General features: G+C 41.9%; 1 protein-coding gene across 1 annotated transcript; it reads right to left on the bottom strand.

Annotated features, from left to right (window-relative positions):
* Positions 1 to 6,614: 6,614 nt before the first annotated feature.
* LOC309720904 (uncharacterized protein) lies at positions 6,615 to 8,529 on the bottom strand. Its single transcript, XM_082558143.1, has 2 exons — positions 6,938 to 8,529; positions 6,615 to 6,717 (listed from the first exon to the last, which is right to left on the bottom strand). The coding sequence occupies exon 1, from the start codon at positions 8,330 to 8,332 to the stop codon at positions 7,322 to 7,324; it is 1,011 nt and encodes a 336-aa protein (XP_082414269.1). The 5' UTR covers positions 8,333 to 8,529; the 3' UTR covers positions 6,615 to 6,717; positions 6,938 to 7,321.
* Between the last annotated feature and the right edge of the window lie 2,107 nt (positions 8,530 to 10,636).

The following is a 10,636-nucleotide window of genomic DNA, read 5'->3' as shown; positions in this document are numbered from 1 at the left end:
AAGGAAGACAGGATAAAAGACATGCTGTGGAAGAGAGACAGAGGTTAATAACAGATATGATTCAATGCAGAGAGGTCTGTTAATACATAGTGAGTGAGAAAGGTGACTGGAAAGGAAAAACTCAATGCATCATGGGAATCCCCCGGCAGCCTACGTCTATTGCAGCATAACTAAGGGAGGATTCAGGGTCACCTGGTCCAGCCCTAACTATATGCTTTAGCAAAAAGGAAAGTTTGAAGCCTAATCTTGAAAGTAGAGATAGTGTCTGTCTCCTGAATCCAAACTGGAAGCTGGTTCCACAGAAGAGGGGCCTGAAAACTGAAGGCTCTGCCTCCCATTCTACTTTTAAATACTCTAGGAACAACAAGTAGGCCTGCAGAGCGAGAGCGAAGTGCTCTAATAGGGTGATATGGTACTACAAGGTCATTAAGATAAGATGGGGCCTGATTATTTAAGACCTTATATGTGAGGAGCAGGATTTTGAATTCAATTCTGGATTTAACAGGAAGCCAATGAAGGGAAGCCAAAACAGGAGAAATCTGCTCTCTCTTTCTAGTCTCTGTCAGGACTCTTGCTGCAGCATTTTGGATTAGCTGAAGGCTTTTCAGTGAGTTTTTAGGACATCCTGATAATAATGAATTACAGTCGTCCAGCCTGGAAGTAATAAATGCATGAACTAGTTTTTCAGCGTCACTCTGAGACAGGATATTTCTAATTTTAGAGATGTTGCGCAAATGGAAGAAAGCAGTCTTACATATTTGTTTAATATGTGCGTTGAAGGACATGTCCTGGTCAAAAATGACTCCAAGGTTCCTCACAGTGTTACTGGAGGCCAAGGTAATGCCATCCAGAGTAAGAATCTGCTTAGATACCATATTTCTAAGATTTTCAGGGCCGAGTACAATAACCTCAGTTTTATCTGAATTAAGAATTAAGAAGCAGAAAGTTAGCAGCCATCCAGGTCTTTATGTCTTTAAGACATTCCTGCACTTTAACTAATTGGTGTGTGTTATCTGGCTTCATGGACAGAGAGAGCTGGGTGTCATCTGCATAGCAGTGTAAATGTATGCTATGTCTTCTAATGATGCTGCCTAAGGGAAGCATGTATAATGTAAACAGAATTGGTCCTAGCACTGAACCCTGTGGAACTCCATAATTAACCTCAGTGTGTGAAGAGGACTCTCCATTTACATGCACGAATTGGAGTCTATTAGATAGATATGATACAAACCACTGCAGCGCAGTACCTGTAATACCTACAGCATGTTCTAATCGCTCTAATAGGATATTATGGTCAACAGTATCGAATGCTGCACTAAGGTCTAGCAGGACAAGCACAGAGATGAGTCCACTGTCAGAGGCCATAAGAAGATCATTTGTAACCTTCACTAAAGCTGTTTCTGTGCTGTGCTGAGCTCTGACACCTGACTGAAACTCTTCAAATAAACCATTACTCTGGAGATGCGGCGTGCAGCTCGGATCTCAGCTGACCCTTCTCACCCTGGACACAGTCTGTTTGACCTGCTCCCCTCAGGCAGGAGGCTCCGGTCCATTCGCACCAGAACCTCTCGCCATAAGAACAGTTTCTTCCCCTCTGCTGTTAGACACATGAACAATAACCATATGACTGTTCCCACCACTAACACATGACCGTACGCTGTGTCACTGCATCATTCCATGTTTGGCACTGATCACCACCTGCACTCATGTATATATCTTTCTACGTAGCACTCTTAATTCTTATTCTCATGTATATATCTCATGTATAGCTCATGCACATATCTTTCTACGTAGCACTTTTAATTCTTATCCCTACTTTTATTTTTTCATGTCTATTTAAGTGCTATTTATGACACTATGTTTGCACTGAAGCACCGCAGCAATTTCCTAATGTTGTAAACCTGCTCAACATTTGGCAATAAACCCCTTTCTGATTCTTTCTGATTCTGATTCTGATTCTGAGATGATCTGTTAGCTGTTTGACAACTACTCTTTCAATGATGTTTGATATGAAAGGAAGGTTGGAGATTGGCCTATAATTAGCTAAGACTGCTGGGTCTAGAGATGCTTTTTGAGTAAAGGTTTAACTACAGCCAGCTTGAAGGCCTGTGGTACATAGCCGATTATTAGAGATAGGTTGATCATATTTAAGATCGAAGCATTAATTAATGGCAGGACTTCTTTGAGCAGTTTTGTAGGAATGGGGTCTAAAAGACACGATGGTTTGGAGGAAGTAATTATTGAAGTTAACTCAGAAAGATCAATTGGAGAAAAAGAGTCTAACTTAACATCAATGGTACTAAGAGTAGCTGTAGATAATATTACATCTGTGGGATGATTACTGGTAATTTTTTCTCTAATGATAAAAATTTTATTTGTGAAGAAGTTCATGAAGTCATTACTAGTTAACGTTAAAGGGATTGTTGGCTCAAAAGAGCTCTGACTTTTTGTCAACCTGGCTACAGAGCTGAAGAGAAACCTGGGGTTGTTCTTATTTTCTTCAATCAGTGACGAATAGTAAGATGTTCTGGCTTTGCGGAGGGCTTTCTTATAAAGCAGCAAACTATTTCTCCAGGCTAAATGATGATCCTCTAAATTTGTGACACGCCATTTCCTCTCCAGCTTACGAGTCATCTGCTTTAGGGTACGTGTTTGAGAATTATACCACGGAGTCAGGTACTTCTGATTTGAGACCTTAGTTTTCAAAGGAGCTACAGTATCCAGAGTCGTACGTAGTGAGGAGGTGAAATTATTAACAAGATAATCGACCTCTGTTGGGGTAGCGTTCAGATAGCTGCTCTGCTCTGTGTTGGTACAGGGCATTGAAGATGATAACAGTGGGTGGATTATATTCTTAAACTTAGTTACAGCGCTTTCAGAAAGACATCTACTTTGATAAAGTCTACTCTCCACCGCTGTGTAATCAATTATTGTAAATGTAAATGTTATCAGGAAATGATCAGACAGCAGAGGGTTTTCAGGAAACACTGTTAAATGTTCAGTTTCTATGCCATATGTTAAAACAAGATCTAGAGTGTGATTAAAGTGGTGGGTGGGTTCTTTTACATTTTGAGAGAAACCAATTGAGTCTAATAACAGATTAAATGCCATGTTGAGGCTGTCACTTTTAGCATCTACATGGATGTTAAAATCACCCACAATAATTATTTTATCTGAGCTCAGAACTAAATTAGATATAAAGTCTGAGAAATCAGACAGAAACTCTGTGTAAGGCCCAGGTGGACGATAGATGATAACAAGTAAGACTGGTTTCTGAGTTTCACAGCTGGGGTGGACGAGGCTAAGCATCAGGCTTTCAAATGAATTAAAAGTCTGTCTGGGTCTTTCAATAATTAATAGGCTGGTGTGAAAAATTGCTGCCACACCGCCCCCTCGGCCTGTGCTTCAAGATTTCTGGTAGTTAGAATGACTCGGGGGTGTTGATTCATTTAAACTAACATAATCATCCTGCTGCAACCAGGTTTCTGTAAGGCAGAGTAAATCAATTTGTTGATCAATTATTAAGTCATGTACTAACAGAGACTTGGAGGAGAGAAACCTAATGTTTAATAATCCAGATTTCACTGTTTTACTCTTTGGTTCAGATGTGGATACTGTATTGTTCTTTCTTTGTAATTGTTTATGTTTAAGTTGTTTGTTGCTGGTTTTTAGTTTGTTTTTTGTCTGTTTGGGAGTTGACACAGTCTCTGTGGAGATGGGTTTTTGGGGGGGTAGCAGGAGGAGAGAAGCTGCAGAGAGGCGTGTAAGACTGCAACTCTGCTTCCTGGTCCCAACTCTGGATAGTCATATTTTGGGGGGTTTAATAAATTTGTCCATATTTCTAGAAATAAGAGCTGCTCCATCCAAAGTGGGATGGATGCCGTCTCTCCTAACAAGACCAGGTTTCCTCCAGAAGGTTTGCCAATTATCTATGAAGCCCACATCGTTTCTGGGACACCACTCAGACAGCCAGCAATTTAAGGAGAACATGCGGCTAAACATGTCACTCCTGGTCTGATTGGGGAGGGGACCAGAGAAAACTACAGAGTCCGACATTGTTTTGGTAAAGTTGCACACCGATTCAATATTGATTTTAGTGACCTCCGATTGGCGTAACCGGGTGTCATTACTGCCGACGTGAATTATGATCTTACTGAATTTACGTTTACCCTTAGCCAGCAGTTTTAAATTTCCTTCAGTGTCACCTGCTCTGGCCCCTGGAAGACAATTGACTATGGTTGCCGGTGTCTCTAGCTTCACATGTCTGAGAACAGAATCACCAATTACCAGAGTTTGACCCTCGGCGGGTGTGTCGCCGAATGGGGAAAAACGGTTACACACATGAACGGGTTGGTGGTGTATCTGGGGCTTCTGTTTAAGACTATGCTTCCTCCTCACCGTGACCCAGCCGCCCTCTTTCCCCAGCTGCTTGGGTCTGCCGGGGAACAGCTAGCGGGGCCTACACTATCTTCGGCTGCACCAGCTACAGGGGCCTGGCTAGCTACGGGTGAATGAAGGTTGCGAAGCAGAGTCTCCAATTCAGTAATCCTGGCCTCCAGAGCTGCAAATATGCTACATTTGTTACAGATATCATTACTGCTAAAGAAGGCCGAGGAGTAACTAAACATCTGACACAATGAGCAAGAAAGTGCAGGAGGGACAGGTGAAGTAGCCATGGTGCTAACGAGTCGGCTAACAGTACAGAGACAGTGAGTGAATACTTTGGCTATAAATTAGGTAGTGAGTACACAGAAAGTGTGCTTTGGATGAAGCATGTGAAGATTATACTATGAAAAAAGAATGTATTTAAAAGTTGTTAATTAAATTGCTAAGCAAATAAGCTACTCAGAAACACCACTGTGTTTGAGCAGGAACAGGAAGTGATACTCTACCGCAGAGCGAGCGAACACCAAGTGACAGCGCCACCAAGAGTGCAGGTGGATACCAGCTAAACTCTGAGAGCCTGGGAAAGAGGCTCTATCACTGCAGGTGTGGTGTGAACTTACCTATGTACTTCTTACCTTTAGTGTGACTTTTGTATGTGCTGTGTGTAGATACACCAGGGGAACCAGGGATCAGTGTGGCGGTCTGCAGGTTGTACGTGTGTGTGTGTGTGTGTGTGGGGTTGAGCCCCCCAAGGAAGATGCCTCCGGGGAACCCCCCGACGCCCTAAGCCTGTCCCTACCCCCACACCAGTCACAACAGTGAAGGCGGGACCAAACTATGACCCCCCACCCCCACTAGGTGATGGAGCTGATCAAAGGAGCCCAGAGCAATTGATCTGATGTGGTGGCAGAGGCTGTATCAAGACTAATATAATCTAATAGATAATTTCTATATTGGTTAGAATTAAGATTGTTTTTATTTTTCCAGTTCATGAGGACTGTTTTCTTGGCTATGCATAGGGCAGTGAAAACCATATGGGCGATATTCTTTTCTGAAGTGACATTATCTAAGCTGCCCAACAAACACACTAAGGGGGAAGTTGGAATGTTACATTTCAGACACTTTGATAAGTCTTCACATATCTCGCGCCAAAACTTCTGAACTGGTGGACAGAACCAAAGAGCGTGAATGTAATTGTCTGGTGTATTGCCTTGACAGTGTGAGCAGTTGTTGGAAGATGTAAAGCCCATCTTGAACATCCAATGACCTGTATAGTGCACTCTATGTAGTATTTTGTATTGTATTAATTGCAGACTGGGATTTTTAATCAATTTAAAGGTTTTTAAGCATACCTGAGACCAGAAGTTTTGGTCTAAGCTGACTGATAAATCTGCTTCCCACTTTGCAATAGGAAGGGATATTGATTCATCTAATTTAGAAAGTGTTCTGTATATTTTAGATAATAATTTGGGGGATTTAAGAGTAAGGAAATGTGCCGCACTTGGTGGTGTTTGTAATTCAACTTGACTGAGGTTAAATTTCTTTTTTACTATGGATTTAATTTGTTGATATTCTAAAAATCTTTTCTTGTTGATCCCATATTGTGCAACTAGTCTGTCAAATGGAATAAATTCTGTTCCCTCTAATATATGTTCTAAGTATTTAATTCCTTTACAACTCCATTCTGGGAAATTAATCATATTATTGTTTTGTAATATGTCAGGGTTATTCCAGATAGGTGTACGTTTGCATGGGATTAATGAAGACTTCATTATTTTTAGAAACTCCCACCATGCTGTTAGAGAAAAGCTGATGTTGATGCTTTTAAAGCATTCATGTCTTTTGATGTTTGAGCTAATAAATGGTAGGTCTGAAATCTCTAGATCCTTGCATAGTGCCTGTTCAACATCTAGCCAGGGCTCATCTAAGAAGGTATGTTTTGACCATTCTGAGATGAACTGAAGCCTGTTGGCTAAGAAGTATTGGTGAAAATTAGGCAGATCTAATCCTCCTCTATCCTTGGTTCTTTGTAGCGTTTTTAAGCTGATACGCGGGGGTTTATCTTTCCAAAGGAATTTGGAAATATATGAATCCAGAGATCTGAACCAATCTTGTGATGGTTTGTTAGGGATCATCAAAAATAAGTAATTTATTTTTGGCAAGATCATCATTTTTATAGTGGCGACCCTTCCCATGAGTGATATGGGTAAAGGTTTCCATCTAGTCAGTGTAGCTGCCCACTTGGAATTACCACTCGTGACGCAGAGAGCTTCGACTGATGCAACTTTATTCTCTCCTCTTTAAACCACCGACAATATGGCACCGTGAAAACTATAAAGATGCACAAACAAATACCATTAAACATTCAAGTAGAAAGTGCAGAAATGTTCACATTTTACCATAGAAAATTATTTTGATTAACTCAAATAGTGACATTGACATAAATCAATAGTTTTTAAACTATTTATGTTACAGCATTTAATAAAATGAATTAACAACAACCTTTCTGTTTCTTAAATACATAAACAATCGTTTGCAATCATTAACCAACCTCTTTCTGCTTCCAAGGGTGCTAATCATGCTGAATCAGCTAGCCAACCTCCTCCATGCACATCTCTTAGCCAGTTCTGAAGCAACGTGTTTGCGTTGCCTCACCGAGAACAGAACAGGAAGTCTGACACAATAAAAGAGGAAGTGCTAAGGTACTCTTCAAAATAAAAGCGCAAAGTAAAGTGGCTTTGCCGGCATTTACACTCCCACCAAATCCTGATACAATGAACGAACAAATTCACAAAGCAAGTGAATTGTACAGGATTTCTTACACTAATAAATGGATGACTGAATTGAACTATCAGAGTTATACAGGTAAGTATACTTAATGGATTAAGGTAGTGTATAAACATAACTAGTATTGCCTTAACATATTTTGTTTTATTTAATTCTCAAGGAGTAGTACTAGTTTTTGGATTGGTCTCTCAATTACTGAAGGTTTAGAAGGGGCATCTTGCTTTCTTTGAGGCTTTCTCTCCCCAACTCGTACTTTGACTCGACGGACTAAGCCATCATTGTCTTGAAAGGTCTCGACAACTCGACCTAGCTGCCAATGGTTTCGTGGGAGGTTGTCGTCCTTGTCATTTTTATATCTCAGGTAAGAACATGCACCATATCTTACACAACTGGCGTCCGAAAAATGGTGTAGCTCTACTCTGACAATATTTTGGAAGTCGTGTGGGTGGTAACATCTTGGAATTGAGATCTCATTCAACTTGAAAAGACCATTTATCCATTTCTCCCACCGTGGCTTCACATCTTCTGGGAGTGGGTCGTCCCATCCAATGCCTCTGTGACAAAGCTCTTGTAGGATATGTTTTCCACTTAGGCTGAATGGAGCGATAAATCCAAGTGGATCGTAGAGTGAGGCAATGACAGACAAACAACCACGGCGGGTTGAAGACTGATCTTTCAGGCTGATGTTGAAGCTGAAGGTGTCTTCCTTTATCGACCACTGAATGCCAAGAGCACGTTCTGAAGGGGATGGGTCAAACCCATGAGGTTCAATGGTTGCTGCTCTTTCAGAAGGGTCTAAGTTGGAGAGAGCAGCTTCTTCATTTGAGTTGAATTTGTGAAGGCGCAGGCCTCCTTTTCTGCACAACTCTTGTGACTGAATGATCAGTTCTTTGGCTTCCTCAACTGATGAAACGCTGGCTAATCCATCATCAACGTAGAAGTTTTTCTCCACAAAGGCTGATGCTAGAGGATAGTCGGTTTGATGTTGTCGTGCAAGATGCTTTAAACCGAAATTGGCGCATCCTGGAGATGATGCAGCTCCAAACAGATGAACTGCCATTCTGTACTCCTGAGGTTCTTTCTCCAAATCACCTTCTTTCCACCAGAGGAATTTCAGACAGTTTCTGGATTCAGGGGTGACAACGAATTGATAGAACATTCTTTCAATGTCGCAGATTACGGCCACGGCTTCTTTCCGAAATCTGCAAAGCACTCCAACCAGAGGGTTGATGAGATCAGGTCCAGTTAATAGGGTATCATTTAGAGAGACACCATGGGATTTGGCCGAACAATCAAAAACAACTCTTAGTTTGTCTGGCTTCCTGGGGTGATAGATTCCATGATGTGGCAGGTACCACTCGGTTTGCCCCTGAGATGCTGTTGGAGCAGGCTCTGCATCACCCCTGTTGATGGTTTCTTCCATGAATGTTCGGTACAGATCGTAGTATTGTTTGTTGGCCTTTAGTTTTTTCTTGAGACACTGTAGACGTACCGTGGCTAACCTCTTGTTGTTTGGCAGGTTGGGTGGGCTGTTCCCTTTGAAAGGGAGAGGCATTTCGTAATGTCCGTCTTCCCTTTGTGTGATGTGATTACTGAGGAACTGTATGAAATGGACATCTTCTTGGGACACATATTTGTTCTCATAGGTTCTCTCAGCAAAATCTGATTCCAGGGCTTTTAGAACATCTGTCTCTGATGGAACAGGCAACTCTTTTACTGTGAGCCGATGCACAAAGCTCTGGCTTCCTTGTCTGTCTAGGTGGGGATTTGATGAGCCAATTATACTCCATCCTAGTTCTGACCTTTGTGCGAAGGGTTCATGCTTGTCACCTATGATGACTTCAAGAGGAGCCAGCGCAGATGGACAGTCATATCCAATCAGGAGCCCTACATCACAATCTTGGAGAGGTGGCAACTTATTTGCCAAGCTTCTGAGATGAGGCCACAGTAATGCTGTTTCCTTCGTTGGGATGTACGACTTATCAACTGGGATAAAGTCGCGGCTATAAGCCTGTTGTAGTTGGATACAACTGTCAGAGTGGAGTCCTCTAACTTGTAAACTATGAACACTCTTACTCGAGATGACTGTGTCAATAGCCGTCATGGTACTGAGTTTCAGTTTTACTGGTTGGACATCCACATTCAGCTTATCAAGTATGTCGTCCAAGACAAATGTTGAGTCACTTTGTGTGTCTAGCAATGCATAGGTGAGTATTTCTCTGTGTGGCTCTTGTACAGAAGACACAAAGACTGGGACAATACTTGAGGTAGCCGAAACGCGTTGTGTTGATGTATGAGACATGACCTTGTGTGTTTCCTGGCTTGCAGGTTCTTCTGTGGGAGCGGAACTATTTGTTACTGCTTCTGCAGGGCTTTGCTTCCTGTTTTCGTGCAGGCAGGTTGGATGACGACGTTCACAAATGTTGCACGTGTGTCGTCTTTTGCAATCTTTGGTGATATGACCTTTTCTTAAACATCCAAAGCAGAGCCGGTTTTCATGGATGAATGCCCTTTTATCTTCAACACTCTTAGCTGTAAAGATGGGACACTTTGAGATTCCATGAGTTTCACTTTTACAAACAGAACAAGGTGATTTTGATTTACTAATGTTTGTGTCTTGTTTCTCCTGAGCGGAACTCTTTGGTTGCATGTTTGTGTTGAAGACTTTGGCTCTCTTTGGGATTCGATCATCTACAGGTTTGAAATTCATCAACAGTGGAGAAGCTATTGGGTTGCAAGCTATCCGTGCTTCTCTACTCAGGAAGTCTGTGAAGCATGCAAGATTTGGATAGGTGCCAGATTCGTCAAGTTCATCTACAACAATTCGACTCCACTTGCGCACGATCCATTCTGGCAGTTTTTTGAGCAATTTGTGATTTTCTTCACAATCGTTTAGGATAGCTAGTCCTTTGACGTGTGGGATTGCTTCAGAGCATCCTTTGAGGAAATCGCCAAACTCTCGTAGTGCTAGTGGGTCATTTGCACTGATTTTTGGCCATCTCGTGAGTTTATCACGAAATGCTTTCTGTATAATGAATGGGTTCCCATATCTGTCCTCTAAGACTTTCCATGCTCCCTTGTATGCATTTTCTGAATCTTGGTAAAAGAAACCTTCTACCGCTTTGCGTGCTTCTCCTGCGAGATAATTTTTCAGATAAAACATCTTCTCGCTTGCTGGAAGGGGTTTTCGGTCAATCAGATTAATGAATGACATTTTCCAATCGGTAAACTGCAAAGGGTCCCCACTGAATGTGGCAGGCTCAGGGACTGGCAAGCGATTCATACTTAATGAGCTAGCGATTGCTTGTGCTAAGCTGACAGACTCCTGGGTCATTGTCATTTCTGGAATTGCTTTGTGGGGTTGGAATGATGCGGCATTTGGATTCAGCTGAGGTTCAATTTGCCTTCTGTAGCAAGCAGAGCTAATTTTACTATCAATTTCCCTGTTGTGGTTCTCAAACCC

This window comes from Aulonocara stuartgranti, assembly GCF_965226115.1.
Source record: "Aulonocara stuartgranti genome assembly, chromosome: 13".
NCBI lineage: Eukaryota > Metazoa > Chordata > Actinopteri > Cichliformes > Cichlidae > Aulonocara > Aulonocara stuartgranti.
This window is presented reverse-complemented; position numbering and strand designations above follow the sequence as displayed.

What these genes read in the sequence shown, in the direction of transcription:
- LOC309720904 (XM_082558143.1), bottom strand. Translation starts at nt 8,332, where the DNA reads ATGTTCTATCAATTCGTTGTCACCCCTGAATCCAGAAACTGTCTGAAA.